The sequence below is a fragment of the Ceratotherium simum genome, chromosome 12, assembly GCF_057802395.1.
Source record: "Ceratotherium simum simum isolate JZ-2026a chromosome 12, ASM5780239v1, whole genome shotgun sequence".
NCBI lineage: Eukaryota > Metazoa > Chordata > Mammalia > Perissodactyla > Rhinocerotidae > Ceratotherium > Ceratotherium simum.
The window spans coordinates 25,037,818-25,061,685 of NC_141911.1; the positions used below are offsets into that span (position 1 = coordinate 25,037,818).

At 37.8% G+C, this 23,868-nt stretch overlaps 2 protein-coding genes across 5 annotated transcripts in view; one reads left to right on the plus strand and one right to left on the minus strand.

Moving 5' to 3' along the window:
• The window catches only part of FSTL5 (follistatin like 5), a 732,413-nt gene that overhangs the window by 278,426 nt on the left and 430,119 nt on the right, over positions 1-23,868 (plus strand). The gene's annotated exons all lie outside the window — the stretch shown is intronic.
• On the minus strand, positions 20,781-22,392 carry LOC147915800 (uncharacterized). The gene is made up of 2 exons (XM_087437468.1): positions 21,175-22,392; positions 20,781-20,871 (listed from the first exon to the last, which is right to left on the minus strand). The coding sequence occupies exons 1-2, from the start codon at positions 22,192-22,194 to the stop codon at positions 20,863-20,865; spliced, it is 1,029 nt and encodes a 342-aa protein (XP_087293594.1). The 5' UTR covers positions 22,195-22,392; the 3' UTR covers positions 20,781-20,862.

Consider the following 23,868-nt stretch of genomic DNA (forward strand, 5'->3'; position numbering starts at 1 on the left):
GAAAACCTGGAGAATTTCCACTTTCTGTATTCTCCTTCAACTGTCTTTTTTTGTTTGTTTGTTTGCTGAGGAAGAGTGTCCCTGAGCTTAACACCCGTTGCCAATCTTCCTCTACTTTATGTGTGGGACACCTCCACAGCATGGCTGGTGAGTGGAGTAGGTCCGCGCCGGGAATCCGAACCTGCAAACTCAGGCCGCTGAAGCGGATCAAGAGGAACTTGAACCATTTGGTCATGAAGCCAGACCCCTCTTTCAACTGTTAATTTAAATTATTAGAATAACAAGTATAGAAGTCATGATATTCAGAAGTGTTTTAATTTGCTATATATAATTAATGATATTTCACATGTGTAAAAGTTAGTAAATAAGGTTGGACTGTGATATGAGAATTATTAAGAGTTTTTATGAAATACTTTGAGTTAATTTTGGGTTAATTCTTCAAATATGAAAAGCTGTGGAGAATATGTGCATAGATATATTTGATATATATTTGAACTCATAGACTTCTACAAGGTTTATGTATTTAGAGATAGATAGGATTAAAATTTCTGTGGCAAGGAAAAAACTTTCATGGCGTCCTATAATAATCAGTATGAATCAAGAAGAATTACAAAATATTGAACAAACTTACAAACTTTTGTCCCTGTTTTTTTGAAACCAGAACTAATAAAAGTATAGTAATGGCAGAAAATGAATGCATTTTGAATTATTTTAATAACTAAAATAATGTGACCCATGATTTTTATCCCTGCATAATGAAATGAACATTCAGCTTGTGTGGGACTGTGACTAGAAAGGGAAGCAAATGAAAGTAGATTTAAGTTGGAAAATTAGTAAAAAATGAGAAAGTTATTGGTGGTCATATCAAGGCTTAAGCTGATAGTTATTCACATAATGATGTGATTGAAATGAGATACAGCAGTTTATAATCATAGGACGCTGGAGTGTAAGATATTTGAGAATAAGCATGCAACAGGAAACAAAATCCTACATGCATCCATGGATACAGATGGCTAATGTAGACTGGAAGTGAAACTTCTTGGATATGTGAAGGTCAAAGAAAACTGAAGCCACACTGTCAGTTCAAGTTGGTCATTTAAATGGGCTTCTTTGATGGCAGAAACTTGTCTTGAGGAGAAAGGTTAATATCAGAAACCTCAAGAGTTGTGAAGGAAAAGTAGGAGGTCAGTAGGAGAGTAAGAGAAGGGCTTAGTCACTTTTTTCTTCTTCCTGGGCGTATAAAGGTCTGTAATCATCAGCGCACATCTCATTCAGATTTTTGTAATATTACCTAAAGTAGTGCTTTAAAAGTTGGGCATGTTGAAATCCTGGATGGAGTAAATTGTGCAACATTAGTATACTGCTAATTCAATCATAGTTATAAGTAGTAAAAAGATGGAATAATATTCTTTCAAAATTTTCCCCAAAGTAACTGATAAAACATCTATAATTTATTCATTTCTAACTATATGCCAGTACGTGTGATTTTGCTTAAAATTCAAAATGTCATCACAGGGCCGGCCCTGTGGCTTAGTGGTTAGGTGCGTGCACTCCGCTGCTGGCGGCCCGGGTTCGGATCCCGGGCGTGCACCAATGCACCCCTTCACCGGCCATGCTGAGGCCGCGTCCCACATACAGCAACTAGAAGGATGTGCAGCTATGACATACAACTATCTACTGGGGCTTTGGGGGAAAAAAAATAAATAAATAAAATTATTAAAAAAAAAAAAAACAAAATGTCATCACAGGCTGGGGGGTGTTATCCACATTTTATTTATGAGAGGTACATTTTATTTATGAGAGATCATAATTACTTGGACAAGATCACCAGCTAATAATTAAAGTAAGTAGAGAAATGGAGATTTGAAATTAGAGTGTAAGCCACATTTTATTTTTATTATTATTATTATTATTATTATAATACTGGTAATAGTATACTATACTATACTAGTAATTATTATTTTTACTCCTATCAGACTACTTCTCTTAGCAAGTAAATTGTCTTTTCTGACATTGTCCTGATATTCCTGCGAACAGAATAACATTTTTTTTTTAAAGAAATGAACAGAGCTTTCTGAATTTTCTTAATCCTATTCTGGTGTGTGAAAGAACAATAGCAAAACTAAGGAAATAAAATTCTAAAATAAGGAGTAAATCCCTCAGGAATGATGTAAAGAAACAATGAATAAGTTGAAAAGGGAGATTTTTGACCAAATAAAACAAATGAGGATCAAAATAGTACAAATAAAGATGGAATAAATACTTGAGAAGCAGCAAGGAACAGAACTGACATCTGAAAATACAAATTCTGACAGAATTGTAGTTAATGAAGATGAAAAATAAATTGATTAAAGTAATTAGGAAACTATAGAATTGTAGACTGACAAGAATATCGGGTCCTAGAGCAGGAAGGTCAGTCAGCACCAGCTAATTTATCTATGAACTCAGCGTGATCACAGGCACTGCTTGAAACTAGCTGCCTTGCAGTTAAAGACACAGCATATAATTTTAACATTCAACTAAAGGAGAGAGACAGAAAATGACAGAGGGACACAGAGGGTGAATATTAATATTTCTTCTAACATTAGTCTTCCTGTGCTTTTTAATAATTGAATTTCATAAATCATTTTACTGACTCCAAAGTGTTTCTGCATATTTTTCTTATTTTATGCAAAACAACACTAGAAGTAAGAGAATAGGTACATTATTCTTAAGATGATTTTTTTCACATTACTATTTAACAGAGAAAAAAAGGACTTTTATACTAACGTCCATTCAAACTTGAATTTTTGATATTCGACATCATCTCACATAGAAAACTCAATGTGCCATCAACCCATAGTTTAATAAAGTGCACCCTAGGTGCCAATCAAGCAAATTGTGGCATGTGAACTTCCTTAACTTTATGTCTTAGTGCAGTTAATCCAAACTGATTTTAAGTATGTTATATAGATGGATTCATTTCCATTTGCTGCAGAGAGCAAAGAGGACTAAAAATGGAGATGTATTAATTTTGTAAATCTTACATGATTCAGTACCATAATTAGACAGCTGGGATCTCCCCTTCAATGTCTGTGTTATTGGCACTGACTTTCTGAGCTGCCAACGTTTTTCAAAATTATGAGATAAGATTATAAAACATGGATATTAATTATAATGGAAATAATCAGCTAAAGTTTTTAATTTCCTTTTATTAAAAATTCTTGTGATTATAGGAGAGAAGCAATATAAAACATGGAAAGTCTATTAGAGAAAACCTCTGTGAGAAGGTTGGCAAAGATGGTCTGCACTCCCAGGCCATTTACCTCTCAAGTTTCTACCGTATTTTTCAACTGGCTAGACTATAACTATGCACATCAGAAATAGGAGCAGAAACAATGTATTTATATCTAAGTGAATTTACTTACATTTTTGATAAGGTTATCATAATCCTTTTAGAACATATTTATTTCATGCTTCTCCCATATGTTCAAGTATATACAGGAATTATAATTGTCCTGGATTTCTCCAATCAAATCATATAATATAATAAGATAGAACCTTCTGTCTTTCAACAAAACCAAATATTGCTTAAAGAAGAGCATTTAGACCTCCTCTCTCTGATGAATGATTATAAATTGCTGTTTAAGCTTTGCTAAATCTAGGATACTTAGACTGCTATCTAATTGTGGATGAAAAAAAGAAAACATTTAAAAAATACTTTTTCATTCTTCTCAGTTATAAATATAAAATGTCATTTACACATTTTGTGTGCACATCTATAAATAAATTCCAAATTACTAATACAACCAGTATCAGAAATCCAAACAACAATATCTGGTTTTACACAGGTACAATTCTCTTCATGAAATGTTTTGTGAAAATATATATTAAAAAAAGATAATCTGTTGCATACATAGATGACTCATAAAGAAATTCTGAGTTAATTATTTTATAAAGAAAACGTGAATCACCAATGAATTAATTTAGTGTTATAAAATTAATCATTATTTCTCGGTATATATGGCTTACAAACCTCTTTCTGTCTTACTGTGGCCCTCTGATGAAGAATACAATAGTGGAAATATATAGGAATTTAAATATAAAATCTAGTGGTCTAGGATCTGATGGTCTAGTGGTTATGATTTGGTGCTTTCGCTGCCGTGGCCTGGATTGTTTTCTGTCAGGGAACCACACCTCCCTTCTCTCGTTGTCCTCCTGTGGCGGCTGCATGTTGCTGTGATGCTAAAAGCTATCTCATCAATATTTCAAATACCATCAGGGTCACCCATGGTGGACAGGTCTCTATGGAGCTTCCAGACTAAGACAGACTAGGAAGAAGGACCTGGCCATTCACTTCCCAAAAAATTGGTAATGAAAACTCTATGAATAGCAGCGGAGCATTGTCTGATATAGCGCCGGCAGGTGTGAGAGGATGGCGCAAAAGCCTGGGCAAGGTTCTGCTCTGCTGCACACAGGGTTGCTAGGAGTTGGAATCAACTCAAGGGCACTAACAACAAGAAAAACGTAAGATCTATGGAGAAATACATATATATTTGGTACCTTTCTTGAGTTATTCTTTTTGTCAGTATAGACAAAACAAAGAGATAACAAAGTGACAACACGTCAAGCCAAAAGAATTTAATAGCACTGTCTAGATATTTTGTGCATTATTGTTTGGCTAGAATCATAAAATGAGGTAGAGACAGAAGCAAATCATGACTAGTTCTCAATTTTATCTGTCTAAAGCATAAAAATTCGTTACTAAAATCCAAGTACATATTAAATACAATTTCACATTTCTGTCACCATTATCCATTAGAATATTCATTATATTTGAATAAAGATAGCATTTGCGTTAATGAAAACATTAGTGAAGTTTCTGACAAGACCTTCTGAAAATCACCAGAAGCAAACATGCAAAGTAACCTATGTTTAATATCACTACAGGTTTATTAGTAAAGTATGCTACTTTCTGTAACCAACAATTCCTAAATCACTTGTGATATAACACAATAAAATGTCATTTCTTGCACCCATTGTAGTCCAGGATGTGTTTTCCAGGTTTGGATGGGCTCTGCTCCATGTTACAATTCAGAGACAAAGGCTTCTTCCATGTTAGGCCTCTGCTATATATCAGGTCTTATAGGTTCTCTCCATTTAGCCAGGGAATGGGGAAAGAATGTGAATCACTCCTGAGAGATTTGAATGGCCCAAGATTTGAATGGCCCAAGCTGAAAGCAGCACACTTTACTCTACCGCATTGCATTGACCAGAACGCAGTCACTTGGCTGTACCTCACTACAAGGGAGGCTGGGATATGCAGCCTGGTTATATGCATAGGAGGAAAAGAAATGGGTTTGATGAATATTAGTCTCTATTGTCAACAGCCATATGAATTTATCTATTTTATTACCATAGTACTCAGACAACTTCCGTTGGGCTTTGGTGAAGTCTGTGGGTTAATGACGAAAAAATAAACTTGATTGGATGTTAGCACATAGAGATTAGATGAGTCTTGATTGTTTGAGAAGGTATTAGCCTTTCTGGACTTTCTGGTGTCCTCACCTGTAAAATGAATGAATTATACTAGATGTGGTCACTACTGATTAACTGTAGACAGTCTTATGAAGACTAGTCTCAAGAAGGTGAATTAAATTGGGGGATTGACAGTTGAATATGAGTGAATATTTGGTCAATAAATGATATTGCTCATCAATTTTATTCATATATGTATTAAAGTAGAAAAATATTAGACTAAAAACTGGAAAATATTAAGAGAGATGAATCGAGGGAATTTTTAAAAGACGCTATTTGTACCATTAAGGATATTGTAGCAAAAATGAAAAAGTCTGAGAAACACTTAAAATTGGGAAAGTAAAGAGACCCAACAGTATAGATAGGATAGATAGATAGATGACAGCTAGCTAACTCCCTAGATGACAGGTAGGTAGGTAGGTAGGCAGATAGATAGATAGATTGATAGATAGAAGATAGATAGATGGTAGATAGATAGATATGGATAGATAGATGTAGCAAAGAGGCCCAGAAGTAGAAGAAAACACTAATTTATGGAATGAATCAAAGTTGTCCAAAAATGTGGATGAATTCTGATGAGACGAGCTTGGCAATAGTGGGTAAAGTAGCATTAGTTTTTTTGTTGTTGTTTCTGCTGTTATTTCTTTATTTTTCTTTCTTGGTCAGAGTTATGAATGCATAATTTAGTTTTTCTGTGCTTAAATACCTGTCTGATACTATTGAAAACATGCAACATTAATTTAGGTTAAATGACTCTCAGCCTTACCTACTCATGCTGTTATGGGGTTTGGGATTTGAGAATTTGCTGCATAGACTTTCTTCAGAACCGTTAAATATTGCATTACTTGTAAATTACCAAACCAATAAAATGCTAGCATTCATAAATTTACCTATTTTAAAGCTTAAGTCAACGAAGCTTGAAAAATATATTTAAACACTAAAGTTTTTAATCAGTGCTCCAATCCTTTCGTAGAGGATAGCTTATCTCAGAACCGTTGTGTTGACAACCCAGGGATTATTGAATTGCTACACAAATATTTGTGATGTGTTTCAATATCAGATATAGCATGTGTATATCCTAAAACAGAATGTGATCTTGTTCTTCTGTGTTAGAAATGTAACACTAGAATATACTACAAAGGTGGTGGACCTTTCACCATATCTGAGCTTTATGAGAAATGAATTATTATTAAAGTTGACTTTCAGATGCGGATAAAGATCGTGATGATATGCAAATATACTCACTTATTGTTGTCTACTTCACAGTCTATTTATATCTTTTAAACTACTGGTCCTTTTGTATCCAAATATGATTGAAGAATACGAGAGATATCTTAATGCCACTCATTTATTGAAATAAAAAATTTTCTCCTAATATAAAGCTATCTCAATCACCCATTAATATGAATTATAGAACTTTATTTTCTTGTCTCTTTCCCAAAATTCGATAGTAATTTCCTTAGAGAGAGGAATTTTATAGTATTACCAGTTGCTTCAACAGTGTCCAGCCCAAGAGCTGGTATATAATATGTTTTTTAGAAATAATTGTTGATTAAAGGACAAAAAAGGAACAGGTTAAGACTTCTTTATGTCCTTTCAATAACTCTCCATATCATCATTCCTCTGACACCTTTCATATTGTTATCACAGTAGAATCATGTGACAACTGTTGTGGCTACCTAACTAATCCAAACTAATCCAACAAGGAAAGAAGAAAACAAAAATATTAGCAATGCAGTGATTTTTTATTTTTTTTCATTTTGCTTCAGATACAGAGCATGTATCTTTTCATTGTTTTGTAAAATTGTTATTTAGTGAGGAATTTTCATAATATACTATTTCTCTCTCAATAAAAAAGTGCTTAGTAGCCTGAAGAAAGATAGGGAGAAAGACCTTTGTTAATATTTTAATACTTTCAGAATGCTTTTATCACAGATATAATAATTTCTCACATTTGTATAGTATGGAATATGAAGTTGATAAGGACCCAAGACAGTAATGGCGTAATAAACAATCGAGAGATTTTTAATTGAAATGGAAAAGATAGGCTTGGAAAAATGCCTTATTATCTAAATATCTAAAAAAAGATACTTTGTTTAAAAGATATTTTGTTTATAGATTTATCTCATTCCTGAAACATTAGATTTTACATAAGAGATATTGCACATAAATCAAAGCCCAAAATAATTAAATGGCATTTTCTAAGTTTAAGTAAAGCCAATATTTGAATTATATTCTTTAAACTGTATTTCTATGATCCTTTACTTTCAATAGAAGGTGAGCTCCATTTTATATTGCCTTTCACTCCATTGTGTATTGAAATTTCTTTCTTAGGAAACAGAGTAGAGGAAGAGAGAAGAAAGGGAGACTAGGGCTCACGGTATGGATCTCTTCCCTCCATGTTTCACATCTGCTAGTCCTCACATCATCTAATCCTCAAACTATCTGTACCAATGTAGCTGGGATAGATGGAGACTGTGAGGACTGTGGAGGTCAAACCTTGTCCTAGTTCCTCATCTACTAAGTATCAAGTTTGAAATAAAATCCTTGCCTGTAACCTCTAATTCAGCATTTTTTCCTTCCATCTTTCCATTGTAGTTTACACCACATTATTTCTAATGGAGATAGAATTATTTGTAACAAGAGCTACTTAAACAGATTTAAACAAGCAGAAATTCAAAAGAATTTGAAATATTCTGAACCCTAAGCATCATTTCATAGAAAAAAAAATTGAGTATATTCTGAAATATGTAAAATTTTCTTATATAAATATTGGACAAATCTCAATAAAAATGTTCAAAGAAGTGAGGAAAAAATTTATGATAAGAACATAAAACAATACATCCTGCATTGTGAGAAAACTCTATCGAACTTTAGGAGTCTCCTGGTCTACTGACAACACTGTTAGATAACTTTAGGGAGAACTTCAGGCATGTGAAACTCTAGTCTCTGACCCCGGGGAGCTTAACATCTTCGTTTGTTTACCAGCACCTGTTTTTGACCTATAAATTACCTTTTATACTAGTTTATTTAAGGTACTAGTAATAAGTTCCTGATAAAATTTGATTTCAATAAAATGCTAACACAGACCATGATTATTAAATCTGAGATTAGTCATATTGAAACATTTTCGTTATCCCTGAGAACTGAATTTGTTTCTCCTACTCATTAGAGTTATATAAGGGGGAATCTTTATTTTTAATCAAATTTTAAATTACTTAGCAAACAACAGCATGAGACTAATATAGGACTGATAACAATGACAGTTAATGTGACATTGAGAAATGTGATGGTTAAAGAATATAATTTATATATACTTTATATATCAAAATGAATTACTGATAAGTTAAGCATTAAAAGAACATTTTGTTACTGACTGTTGTCAAGTGATTGGGACTTGTTCAGTGGAGTGTCCTTGATTCTATTCAGATCAAGACAAACCCATACAGATAGTCTCAATGGGAAGTTGAAGAATTTATAGATTAGAGATTAAAGTACTATAGGTGCATATGCTTATGCTGTTTTTTTCTTAAGACTTTATCTTTTTCTCTTTTTTTAATTGATGTCATAATAGTTTATAACATTGTGAAATTTCAGTTGTACATTATTATTTGTCATTCACCATACAAATGTGCCCGTTCTCCTCTTGTGCCCACCCCTCAAGCCTCTTCCCCCTGGTAACCACCAAACTGTTCTCTCTGTCCGTGCATTAGTTTATATTCTACATGTGAGTGAAATCATACAGTGTTTATCTTTTTCTGCCTGGCTTATTTTGCTTAACATAATACCCTCCAGGTCCATCCATCTTGTTGCAAATGGGACCATTTTATCTTCTTTATGGCTGAGTAGTATTCCATTGTATATACATACCACATCTTCTTTATCCAATCATCAGTCGATGGACCCTTGGGTTGCTTCCACTTCTTGGCCATAGTGCATAATGCTGCAATGAACATAGGGGTGTATAAACCTCTTTGGATTGTGGATTTCAAGTTTTTTGGATAAATACCCAGTAACAGGACAGCTGGATTATAAGGTATTTCTATTTTTAATTTTCTTAGGAATCTCCATACTGCTTTCCATAGAGGCTGCACCAGTTTGCATTCCCACCAGCAGTAAATGAGGGTTCCCCTTTCTCTATAATGTCTCCAACATTTGTTATTTTTTGTCTTGGTGATTATAGCCATAAACAGGTGTAAGGTGATATCAGTGTAGTTTTGATTTGCGTTTCCCTGATGATTAGTGATGTTGAACATATTTTCATGTGCCTATTGGACATCTATATATATTCCTTGGAAAAATGTCTGTTCATATCCCCTGCCCATTTTTTGACCAGGTTGTTTGTTTTTTTGTTGTTCAGTTATGTGAGCTCTTTATATATTATGGAGATTAACCTCTTGTCAGATATGTGATTTGCAAATATTTTCTCCCAGCTGGTGGGTTGTCTTTTCATTATGATCCTGGTTTCCTTTACCTTGCAGAAGCTCTTTAGTCTGATGAAGTCTCACTTGTTTATTTTTTTCTTTTGTTTCCCTTGTCTGAGTAGACATGGAATTTGAAAAGATCTCTCTAAGACTGATGTCAAAGTGTGCACTGCTTATATTTTCTTCTAGGAGTTTTATAGTTTCAGGTCTTACCTTCAAGTCCTTAAGACCATTTTTTTAGAGCAGTTTTAGGTTCACAGCAAAATTGAGAGGAAGATACAGAGACTTTCCATATATCCCCTGCCCCCACATGCATAGCCTCCCTCATTATCAACATCTCCCACCAAGGTGGTACATTTTTTATAATTAATGAACCCACATTGATACATCATAATCACCTAAAGTCCATAATTTACATTAGAGTTCACTCTGTTGTGCATTTTGTGAGTTTGGACAAACTCAGAATGTATACATGTGTAATGACACGTATCTACCGTTATAGTACCATACTGAGTGTTTTCACTGCCCTAAAAATCCTCTATGCTCCTCCTGTTTATCCTTTCTCTCCTCGCCCCTGGCAATCACTGATCGTTTTTCTGTCTCTATATTTTTGCCTTTTCCAGAATACCGTGTAGTTGGAATGCTATAGTATGTAATCTTTTCAGATTTGCTTTTTGCACCTAGTAATATGCATTTAAGATTCCTCCTTGTCTTCTCATGGCTTGATAGCTCATTTGATTTTAGTGCTGAATAATATTCCATCGTATGGATGTAATACAGTTTTTTATCTATTCACTTACTGAAGGACATCTTGGTTGCTTCTGAGCTTTGGCAATTGTAAATAAAGCTGCTATAAACATCTGTATGCAGGCTTTTTGTGGACATAAGTTTGCGCTACTTTGGGTAGATGCCAAGGAATGCAATTGCTGGATCGTATGATAGGAGTCTGTTTAAATTTGTATGAAACCACCAAACTGTCTTCCAAAGTAGCTGTACCATTTTGCATTCCCACCAGCAATGAATGAGAGTTCTTGTTGTTTCACATCCTCACAAGCATTTGGTGTTGTCAATGATCTGGATTTTGGCCTCTCTGATAGCTGTGTAGTGGTATTTCATTGTTGTTTTATTATGCATTTCCCTGATGACATCAGATATTGAGCATATTTCCATATGCTTATTTGGCATCTGTATATCTTATTTGGTGAGGTGTCTGTTAAGGTAATTCTGCCATTTATAAATCAAGTTGTTTGTTCTCTTATTGTTATGTTTTAAAAGTTCTTTGTATATTTTGGATAGCAGTTATTTATCAGACGTGTCTTTTGCAAATATTTTCTCCCAGTCTTATCTTCTCACTCTCTTGACATTGTCTTTGTAGAGTGGCAGCTTTTAACATTAATGAAATCCAGCTTATCAATTATTTCTTTCATGGATCATGCCTTTGGTGTCTTAACTAAAATATCATTGCCTACCCCAGGTTATCTAGGTTTTCTCTTATGTTATCTTCTAAAGACTATCTTTTATAGTCTTACGATTTACATTTAAGTCCATGATCCATTTTTAGTTAATTTTTGTGAAGAGTGTAAAGTCTGTGTCCAGATTCATGTTTTTGCATGTGGACGTTCAGTTTTTCTATCACCATTTGTTGAAAAGACTATGTTTGCCCCATTGTGTTGCCTTTGCTCCTTTGTCAAAGATCAGTTGACTATAGTTATGTGGGTCTATTTCTGACTATAGTTATGTGGGTCTATTTTCTCCATTCTGTTCCATTGACCTATTTGTTTGTTATTTTGCCACTACTACACTGTCTTGATTACTTTAGCCTTATAGTAATTCTTGACATCAAGTAATGTCAGTCCCCTTGTTCTTTGATATTGTGTTAGCTATTCTGGGTCTTTTGCGTCTTCATATAAACTGTAGTTATCAGTTGTCAGTATGCACAAAATGACTTACTGGAATTTTGATTGGGCTTGCACTGAAACTACAGATCAAGTTGGGAAGAACTGACATCTTGACAATATTGAGTTCCTATTGATGAACATGGAGTATCTCTCCATTTATTTAGTTTTTCTTTGATTTTGTTCATCAGAGTTTTGTAGTTTTCTACATACAGATCTTTTTCATATTTTGTTAGATTTATTCCTAAAAATTTCATTTTTTGTGGTGCTAATGTCAATGATACTGTGTTTTTGGTTTCAAATTCTATTTGTTCTTTGCTATCATATAGGAAAGCAATTGATTTTTGTAATATATTTATCCTGCCGTTTTATCCTGCAATCTTGTTTAAACAGCTTATTAGTTCCAGAATTTTTTTGTTGATTCTTTCAGATTTTCCTTACAGACAATTATGTCATTCTCAAACAAAGACAGTTTTATTTTTTCCTTCCCAATATGTATAGCATTTATTTCCTTTTCTTGTGCTATTGCATTATGAGGACTTTCAGTATGATATTGAAAAGTAGTGGTGAGAGGCTCATCTCTGCCTTGTTATTGATCTTAGCAGGAAAGTTTCAAGTTTCTCACCATTAAGTATGATGTTAGCTGTAGGTTTTTTGTAGATATTCTATACCTAGTTTAGGAAGTTCTCCTCGATTCCTAGTTTAATGAGAGTTTTTATCATGAATGGGTTTTGGATTTTGTCAAATGCTTTTCCTGCATTTATTGATATGAGCATATGATTTTTCTTTTTTGGCCCATTGATATGATGGATTACATTAATTGATTTTAGAATGTTGGACCAATCTTTATCTGGGATGAAACCTAATTGTTCATGGTATATATATTTTTTATATATGGCTGGATTTGATTTGCAAAGATTTTTTGAGGATTATCACATCTATGTTCATGAGACATACTGATATGTAGTTTTCTTTTCTTGTAATGTCTTTGTCTGGTTTTGGTATTAGGGTGATGCTGGCTTCATAGAATGAGTGAGGAAATAGTCTCTCTGCTTCTATTCTCTGAAAGAGACTTTAGAGAATGGGTATAATTTCTTCCTTAAAGGTTTGATGGAATTCACCAGTGAATGCATTTGGGCCTTTTGCTTTCAATAAGTTTTTAATTATTGATTCAGTTTCTTTATCATATATATATATATATATATATATGAAATATACATATATGTCTATTCAGATTGTCTATTTGTTCCTGTGTGAGTTTTGACAGATTGTATCTTTCAATTTGATAGGCAGAGTTATGCATATTATTTATTTATTATCCTTTCAATATCCATGGATCTGTAGCGATGTCTTCTCCTTCATTTATTGTAGTAGTAATTTCTGTTCTTTCTCATTCTTTTTCTCTTAGCCTGGATACAGGCTTATAAATTTTATCAATCTTTTCAAAGAGCTAGATTTTGCTATTATTGATTTTCTCTATTGATTTCCTGTTTTCAATGTCATTGATTGCTGCTCTAATTTTTATTATTTCTTTTCTTCAGCTTACTTTGGATTTAATTTGCTCTTATTTTTCTAGTTTCCTAAGTTAAAAACTTAGATTATTGATTTTTAGATCTTTCTTCTTCTCTAAAATATGCATTTAATATAAGAAATTCCTTCTATAAATATCCCTCTAGGAAAATTTCAAACTCATTTTATGAGGCAAGCATTATCCTGATACCAAAGCCAGATAAAGACACTACAAGAAAAGAACCAGAGGTCAATATCCCCAATGACTATATATGCAGAAATTCTCAACAAAATACTAGCAAACCAAATTCAACAGCACATTAAAATCATCATACACCATGATCAAGTGGGATTTATCCTTGGGATGCAAGGATGATTCAACATATGCACATCAATAAACATGATACACCACGTCAGAAGAATGAAGAATAAATTTTATGTAATCTTCTCAATAGATGCATAAAAAATGTTTGATAAAATTCAATCTTTCATGATAAAGTTTTCAATAAATTGGATATAGAAGGAACATACTTCCACATACTAAAAGACATATGTGACAAACCCCAGGTAACATCATACTCAATGGAGAAAAGCTGAAAGCTTTTCCTCTAAAATCAGTTACAAGATAAGAATTTCCACTATCATCACTCCTATTCAATATAGTCCTGGAAATCCTAGCCAGAGTAATTAGGCAGGAAAAAGAAATAAAATACATATAAATAAGAAAGGAACAAGTAAAATTGTCCCTGTTTGCAGATGACATCATCTTATATTTATAAAACCCTAAAGACTTCACCCAAACTGTTAGAACTAATAAATGAATTCAGTAAAGTTGCAGGATACAAAATCAACATATAAAAATCCATTGCATTTCTATACACTAACAATTAACTATCAGAAAGAGAAATAAAGTAAACAATCCCATTTACAACAACCTTAAAAACAATGAAATATTTTGGAATAAATTTAGCCAAGGAGGGAAAAGATCCATACATTGAAAACTATAACACATTGATAAAAGAAACTGAAGAAGACACAAATAAACAGAAATATATCACATGTTCACAGATCAGAAGAATAAATATTGTTAAAATATACATACTACACAAAGCCATATATAGGTTACCTGTTGCTTTCCTTTTCAGTTTTTGAGGATTATATTGATATATCCTCTAGTTCAGAGATTCTTTCCTCAGTCATAACCAATCTACTAGTAAGCCCATCAAAGACATTCTTCATTTCTGTTATAGTGTTTTTCATCTCCAGAATTTCTTTTCGGTTCTTTCTTAGGATTTCCATCTTTGCCCACATTTCCCATCTGTTCTTGCATACTGTCTACTGTATCCATTAGAGCCCTTAGCACATTAATCATAGATGTTTTAAATTCCCAGTCTGATAATTCTAATATCCCTGCCATGTGTGGTTATGGTAATTGCTCTGTCTCTTTAAATTGTGTTTTGCCTTTTAGTATGCCATGTAAATTTTTCTTGATAGCCAGATGTGATGTACCAGGTAAAAGGAGCTGCTATAATTAAGTAATGTGGTGGTAAGGTCTGAGAGGCAGGGAAGCATTCTACAATCCTGCAATTAGTTCTTAGTACTCTAGTGAGCCTATGCCTCTGGGCTGTAAACTTCATATATGGGCTAGAGTTATGTACCGCCCTTCCCCAGGTCAATTAGGCTCTGATAAAAACCAGGCAAGTTAGTCTCTTGCTAAACAGTTTCCTCTGAAAGTAGGCCTTGTTAAAGAAGAACAGAGTGTTCTTTCATATCTTAAAATGGTTCCCTTTCCCATCCCTCTGCTAGAAGCAAGAGGGGATTTTTCTCTGATATTTACTGTGAGAATCCAGTCAAGCTTCTGCAGGTGAAACTCACACAAGTGTAGGGGCTCACTCTGTAACTGGATATCCTTGGAGTTTTTAATTCTCAGACTTGTCCACACTGAGCCTCGGTAATTCAGCAATTACAGTTCAGGTTTTCCTTTCTGGTATGGGTTTCCCAGCGGTTTCCACTGATAAGTCTCTGCTCTGGTAAACCATAACTCTCTGAATTTGCCTTTCTGTCTCTCCAGGATGGAGGCAGTAGTTTATCCTGTGCCCTTCCTTCTCTTAATCCAAGAAGAGTTGATTTTTCTATCTGTTCAGCTTTTTACTTATTCTTAAGACAGTTTGGGGACTTATAAGCTTCTTACATGAGGAACCGGAAACTAGAAGTTTACTTATGCTGTTTCAACGTTTATTGTTTACCTGTTATTTTCAAACTGTAATCTTGTGGTCCAGGCAGAAAAAAAAATCACACTTCCTTGAATATTATATGCTTTTCAAATATCCAAAACATATCTTTAGTGGACTTTATCCACAAATAGAGGAGATGCATATTCTTGAGCAATGATTTCGCTGAAAATCAGTAGTTCACTATTGACCCAAATGGTATAATACATGGACATGTTGGAGGAGTGTCTTTTGGAGGCAAAATGCAACCAAACTGTTTATACATTTTAATGAACTATTTAGCATTAAGCCTTACACGTGGATGACCAGAGAATTCTACAGGTAATGCTGCCTGCTCTGCTATGCAAAGTGTCTGTGGCTCTTTCCTCAACTGGAAAGATAACTCAAGTTCTGTAAAATGATCATTCCACTGTAAATGGAAATCTAAATGTGCAGAGGGAAAAAAATGAAATGAAACACGTTTAAAAATCATTTTTATTTTTAATTAGTTTTTTTGGTATATCCAAATAGGAAATATCCTAGATATAGTATTCTTTTTTTTTTTTTTAAAGATTTTATTTTATTTATTTTTTCCCCCCAAAGCCCCAGCAGACAGTTGCATGTCACAGCTGCACATCCTTCCAGTTGCTGTATGTGGGACGCAGCCTCAGCATGGCCGGAGAAACAGTGCGTCGGTGCGCGCCCGGGATCCGAACCCGGGCGGCCAGCAGCGGAGCCCGCGCACTTAACCTCCAAGCCACGGGGCCGGCCCTAGATATAGTATTCTTGTTCATCGTTATTTAAAGCTTTTATTTTTCCTTAATAAAGAACTTGCCATGATTATTTGGGATTTGTGGATAATATCATTGAGTTGAAATATGTATTCTGGATTTTCTAAATAGTACCATTGGGATAAACAAGTGTAAAATAGTAAACAGACAAGAAAAAAATCTCTTAGTTGAGAGAGATGCCAAAAGCTGTATGAATGTTTTCAATTTACCAAGTGTTACAATTTTGCTTTGGTACAACAGATGACATTTCTAAATAATCCAATGTCAGGAATTAGTGGAGGATTTGTGGTTTTCAAGTAGTAGGTCACTAGTGATTTGAGAAAATCCTGAATTTGAGAGGGACAATTTAAGATAAGACAGGTGATCAGCTTAAAGTCCATTACTGTTGGCTTAGGTCTTATAAGAGGAAAAAATATTGCTTGTTTTCAGTCGGGAAAAAGGTTGACCAGAGGATGAAGGTAAATGGAAACTGAACAAAAAAGGACTTCAATATGACTTAATACTATTTAATCAAATATAACAAATATTAAAACACAATTTTGACCCTTTGTAAGGTCATTGTATATTTCTTTCTTAAAACTGCCTGATCACATAGGACTTTTAAGTGATCAGACAGAAAAGGGTGTGACCTACTTAAGGACTAATATCAAATATTGGTCTGAGGCCATTTCATAAAATCCCCTAGATGCCTGCAGACATGGTTAGTAAATAATCTTCGACAGTGAATGCAAATTAACATTTGAGAAATTGCTGTATTCAGAATCAAGGAATCATACAACTCATTCAAATATAGAAAAAAATTTTTTTCCGACTCTAACTATAACAACCGATCACAGAGTATTATGTTGCATATGTAACCCCTATTGTGATTGTAATGGCGCCAGATGGCCCCAAGTAAGCCTGTGTAAAACAAAGCAATTGTCTTTTTTCTTTCATAAAAGCAAAACAAAACAACACAAGAGACAGTGACCTAAGTCCTTTCCTGCTATGAGTAATATGCCAGGACTTGTGCATTTTTTTTCACTGGGGTATTTAGAACGTTAGGACACTGCTGACTATCGGAAATAAAAAATAATAGTCACAAGAAATATGCTCAGGTTCAAATATCAGGATCAGAAAAATCAGCATTAGTTTAAACAGTGATTTCCAAAACTTAAATGTGAATGAGAGAGGTAGTTGTTTTTATACCTGTTTGTTTTCCGTGTTGTTGTTTTGTACGGTGTCCCAGGTAATTAGTGTGTGTTCTTAAAAGTGTAAAAAATATTTACCAAATACTCTTGAATCCCCAAGTCCCAAAGTTTACTGATACAAATTCAGTATGGAATTTAACCTACTACAAAAAAAGAAAAAGAAAATCTGTGTATGTCTGGGTGTGCCTGTGTGTGTGCCATGAGTAGAGAACAGAATGTTGAATTGGAACGCAGTCATAAAACTATCAGCTGAATTTATTAAATAACTAAATCATTTGCTTTTACTAATCAGAGTTGTTAGAATTAAGCTTTTTTCCTCAGCAATATCACAAATTACTATATCATGACACACCTTAAGGTTGATATTTTTAAAATTTATACACAGTAGAATTTACCTTTTCTACCTCTGTGGTGTGCAGTTGAATCACATGTATAGATTTGTATAACCACCTTCATCATCAGGATACAGAGAAATTTCCTCACCTCCCCAAAATTCCCTTTGCTGATTCTTTGTAGTCACACCCTCTCCCTACCCCTAGTTAATGGCAACCACTGTGTAGGATTCCAAAAAGGAAATCCAACTCCAGTCTCGGGAAGGCGCGGACCCACAGACACAGGAGACCGAGCTTGATGCAAATGCACGAGGTTTTAATTAAGCGGAGCTCCGGGTCGACACGTATCTCTCGCAGGAGACAGAGGGGTCGACCCCGAACCTTAAGGGGCAAGCTCTTTTATAGGATTCGGAAGCATAAAGCGGGAAAAGGTTGGCGCGGTCTTACATGGTTGGCTAATTTAAAACATTTAAACAGTTACATTTTATGGCGCGAATTGCTATGGCGCGAAGCAATTATCAGGTTACACACACGCGTCCCCATCTGGACCCCCTCCACCCCGACCCTCCCAAACTTATCCCTCTGGAGCACTCTCTTGTTCTCAATTTTCCCGAACAGTTTAGGGGCTAGTCTTCTATGAATAGAGTCAGTCAGGATCGATAAACGTTCCCCCTTATACCAGGAATCCTTAGGGGTGTGGAGGTGCCTGTCTCTAAGGTATTAACTTTTAAATTTTTAATATAATTTACTTCCTTCATTCCCCACTTCTTCTTTTGTCCCTAGTTCTAATCTTAGAACTTAGTTTTCGGTGTCTACTATCAGGGGCTCATTGTGTGGGAGAGCTTGGTAATGGCGTTGGAGCATCATAGCATGCACTGCATTGACTCTTTTTCTTATGAAAGCAGTAATTTATTGAAAACACACGGTCCAAGACCAAAAGTAGACAAAGAATCAGCAAGGGTCCTGCTAGGGAGGATAGTAAGGTCGTCATCCAGGGGACTTAGTGAACCAGGATTCAAACCAGCTCTGTTGCGCCTCCCTGCTTTGCTGCCTCATGTCTAATCTTTTCTTTAATCTTTGCATTGAATCTCGGACTACCCTGTGTGATCTGCATAGAAACAGCAGTCTTCTTTAAGGCCGCACAAAGTCCTCCTCTCTTAAAAACAGCAGATCTAATCCTCTTCTATTCTGGAGCACTACTTCAGACAGGGAGGTGAGGGACTCTTCTAATTTAGAGATGGACTGTTCTAAAGTCCTGAGGTCTTCATCTATAGCATTGCTCAAGGCAGTTAATCCCCTTTCTCCTGTGACTAAGGCCATAGTGCCAGTCCCTACGCCCGCGGCAACTCCCAGTCCCAGGAGTACAGCCAGGGTGAGGGATACTGGTTCTCTTTTCCATAATCTGGATCTCTGGTCAAATTCATCCTCGAAACTATTGGCAGTATGATAATAAATTCTAGGCACCAACTGCACAAGCACGCAAAAATCTTGTGACGAATTGAATACGCTAGTTGAGATGCAGGGGGTTAGGCCCGTGGTGCAGGCCCACCACCTATTGGGTCCTGGTACCAAAAAATGACCAGGAGTAGTCGGAAGGCTGACTTCAATCTTATTACATAGAGCTTGGTAGCCTGGGGGAATTTTTCCTAAGCATAGTCCTGAACCGGTCCCCGACACATCCGTTAGGGTTAGCCGCCCTTCTTTGCCCCAAAGACAAGTCGTGTGGTCTGGGGTGTTATTATAGACCCCCATGGTGGCAATTCCTTCATAATAAGGGGGGCTGACCGCTAGGCATAGCCAGCATGATTCAGTCATTTCAGGGTTGGAATCATTCAAGGCGTAGTAAGCTCCCCATACTAAGTTAAACAGTCTGTGCCATCTTTGCTCAGTAGGTACTGCGGGAGGTGGCGTAGATGGTGGTCGAGAGCAGATCTGGTGACCATATCTACGGCCCCATTTAGGGTTATGGATTTTACCTGGGGGTTTGGGGCTATTTAACCCTATCGGTCTGCTGGCGGGGATTTTTGGGACAGAGGGGGCCTCTGATCGGCTAGGATCCCGTTTGGCCCTATTGGTCTGCTGGCGGGGTTCTATTTTTAATCTAATAGAGAAGGTCAGGCCATCATCGTACCGTTCTTTGTACAATCTTATTCCCCATGAATGACCATTCCCGATCCAGGTTTTAATTGTTTTTCCCTTCCCTGTGAACTGAATGGTTAAGGGTGGCACCAGGTATTGCATTCTGAGCCCCGACTCATCTGGTGGCTATAATTTGCTCTAACCCTGATTAAATCCCAAGAAGAGGAGGGTTCCCAATAAGTAGTCCCACTGGTTTCACATCCCCAGTTTTTACAGTAGAAGTCTTCTTTGCCCCCGCACCAGGAGTCAATTGAACGAGGTCTGTGGTGACCGGGCACACGTAAAAGGGTATGCCTTTAGTTTACCCTTGCGATGGGGGGAGTGGCATCCTCCGGCTTGTTTTGCCCCCCTTCGTCGACCCATGAAATCCCAGTCGGGGGTTCCTATAGCCAGTTTACAAAGGTCAGGGTGTAAGTCTGGCCACCATGTCCAAGGGGAAGCAGTTTTTTGGATTGACCAGGTTATATCTCCTACCTGGGAGACGACTTGCCACGTGAGCAGTTGAGGAGCGTGGGGATTAGGATTGGACGACTTGCTCGCCGCTCCCATGACGCAAACGCAGCTTAAGAGGGTTATCAGTCTTTTCCACCTTCCAGAGATCTGCTGCATTCTGGGGTGCCTTCTTTACGTGTGTGGCGTGAACCCAAGAGGTTATACCGTCCCACCTTGACTGCTGTGGGCGTAGTGAGGAGCACCACGTAGGGCCCCTTCCAACGTGGCTCTAATGACCCCGTCCGATGTCGTCTCACAAGGACAGAGTCCCCAACCTGGAATTGGTGCGGGATGGGCAGATCACCAGGCGAGTAGGCCTCTTTAGCTGGTTCCAGATGTCGCGCCTGACGGCCTCGAGTGCTTTCAAGCGGGCTGACAAAGGTATAGAAGGTATAATGTCAGGGTCATGTATCCCTATTTGTGCCAAAGGGGAGGGGTTCCATAGAGGATTTCAAAGGGTGTAAGTTTTAAGGGTCCCTGTGGGGTGTTCCGGGCGCGGAACAGGGCAAAGGGCAGGAGGGCTGTCCAGTCACTATCGCCGGTCTCTATGGACAATTTAGTTAGGGTCTCTTTAATTGTTCTATTCATCCTTTCTACCTGGCCTGAGCTCTGGGGTCTATAAGCACAATGTAATTTCCAATTGATCCCCAGTTGACTGGCCAGTCCCTGACTTACCTGGGCAACGAATGCAGGACCGTTGTCAGATCCAATTACCTTTGGGATCCCGAATCTCGGGAGGATTTCTTCCAATATCTTCTTGGCTACTACAGAGGCAGTCTCTTTTCGGGTGGGGAAAGCCTCTACCCATCCCGAGAAGGTATCTACAAATACTAGAAGATATTTATTCCCATACCGGGCCGGTTTGATTTCAGTAAAGTCTATCTCCCAAAAGGTTCCGGGCCTGTCTCCCCGGAGTCTATGTCCAGTGCGGTATTTGGTAACTGCAGCATTTGTGAGAGCGCAAGCTCTACAATCCTTATAAATTTCCTCAGCCGCCTTTCTCAAATCTGGTACCTGGTACGGGGAGGCCTCAATAATTTTAATTAGTTTCTGAGGGCTCAAGTGGGTTAGCCGGTGTAGATGTGATAGATATTCTCGCCCTTCTGCAACGGAAAGGACTTTCTCTTCTTTAGTTAGTTCCCCACCGGAGACAGTTTTGTTGACCTTAGCTCCCTGGAGAGTCAGGACCATAGGTCCTAGTGCCGCCCGCTTGGCTTCCAAATCTGCTAAGCGGTTCCCTTGAGCTATGGGGTCGGTGCCTTTCTGATGACCTGGGCAATGGATGATTGCCACCTTTTTAGGCAAATGTATAGCCTCTAGGAGGCCCAGAATCTCTTTTTTATTTTTGATATCTTTTCCGGCCGAGGTAAGCAGCCCTCTTTGTTTATAAATAGCCCCATGAACATGGGCAGTAGCAAAGGCATACCTGCTGTCCGTGTATATATTCACAGTCTTATTTTCAGCTAACCTTAACGCCTGTGTCAGGACGATAAGCCCACCCTTTTGTGCAGAAGTCCCTTCCGGCAAGCTGCTTGCCCACAGAGTCTTTTTCCCGTCTACCACAGCAGCCCCAGCCATCCTCTTACCTTCTGCCATAAAGCTGCTGCCGTCGGTGTACCAATTAGGGGCCCCAGCCCATGGCTCATCCGGCAGATCGGGTCGGGTCCCGTTTCTGATGCCAAGATGTCGCCGCATTGGTGAACAGGTATTTCATCATCTGCTTCGGGCAGTAGTGTGGCCGGGTTTAAGATGGCCGGTGGGGCGAAGGTAATTCTCTCAGTTAGGAGCAGACTTTGGTAGTGAGTCATCCGGGCGTTAGTCATCCATCGATCTGGAGGCTGTCTGATAATGCTTTCTAAGGCATGGGGGGCTACTACGGTTATCTGTTGGCCCAGAGTTAACTTATCTGCATCTTTACCAGCTGGGCAGTGGCGGCGATTGCCCTTAAGCAGGAGGGCCATCCACTGGCTACCGGATCCAGTTTTTTTGATAGATATGCGACTGGGTGCTTCCAGGCCCAAGGGCTTGAGTTAGGACTCCCCGGGCGATTCCCTTTCTTTCATCTACATACAAGGTGAAGGGCTTGGTCAAATCTGGTAGGGCCAACGCGGGTGCCTCTAATAATGCCCGTTTTAGAGTCTCAAAAGCCTTCTGGTGCTCTAGAGTCCAGACAAAGTTCCCACTTTCCTTAGTCAGTGGGTACAGTGGAGCAGCCAGGGTAGCAAACCCAGGGATCCACAATCGGCAGAAGCCGGCTGTCCCCAGGAATTCCCTTACCTGGCGAGCGGAGGTTGGGGCCGGAATCTGGGTCACAGCCTTTTTCCGTGCGTCGGTTAACCACCTTTGGCCGTCCTTTAGTGTGTAGCCTAAGTAGACTACTTTTTCCTGGCACAACTGTGCCTTTTTTTTCGACGCCCGGTATCCCAACTCACCCAACTCGGCCAGGAGGCGCTTGGTCCCTTCTTCACAGTCTCCCGGGGTTTCCGCCGCCAACAGTAGATCATCTACATACTGTAAAAGAGTCACTTGAGGGTTTTTAACCCTATAATCAGTCAAGTCCCTGTGGAGGGCTTCATCAAACAGGGTAGGGGAGTTTTTAAAACCTTGAGGTAGTCTCGTCCAAGTCAGTTGTCCAACGATCCCCATATCAGGGTCGCGCCACTGGAAAGCAAAAAGTAATTGGCTTTTTGGGTGAAGCCGTAGACAGAAGAATGCATCTTTCAGGTCCAAGACAGTGTACCATTTTCGTGATGGGGGGAGGGAGCTGAGTAGGTTATATGGGTTTGGCACGGTAGGGTGTAAATCCTGCACTCTCTTATTTACTTCTCTCAAATCCTGGACCGGCCTATAATCATTAGTTCCAGGCTTTTTACAGGCAGGAGGGGGTGTTCCAAGGAGACTGGCAAGGAACCAGGATTCCTTGTTGGAGCAGCCTCTGGATATGGGGCGGATTCCTTCTCTGGCCTCTTTGCTTATTGGGTATTGACGCACCCTTATCGGGAGGGCTCCGGCCTTAAGATCTATCACGACTGGGGAATTCGTAGCCGTCCCTAGTCCCCGGTTTCAGCCCATGCCGTTGGAAATTCGATCAGCCACTTATCGGTATTGAGCCGAGCTCTAGGCTTAGGCTGCTGATGGAGCCGATATTCTTCCTCTAGCTCCAGGGCCAATATCATGGTGGTAGGTGCGGACCAGGATACTGTAGGCCGAGGTTGAGCAAAATCTATTTGAGCTTTCAGTTTGGTTAAAAGGTCTCGACCTAGCAACGGGGTCGGGCATTCAGGAATCACTAGGAAGGAATGGGACACCCTTCCTTTCCCCAAGTCCACTGTCCGGGAAGTAGTCCATGAGTATTGTTTCTGCCCAGTG

Bases quoted from the DNA above. Each gene is read 5' to 3' on its own strand.
- LOC147915800 (XM_087437468.1), bottom strand. From the start codon at position 22,194: ATGCGGCGACATCTTGGCATCAGAAACGGGACCCGACCCGATCTGCCG.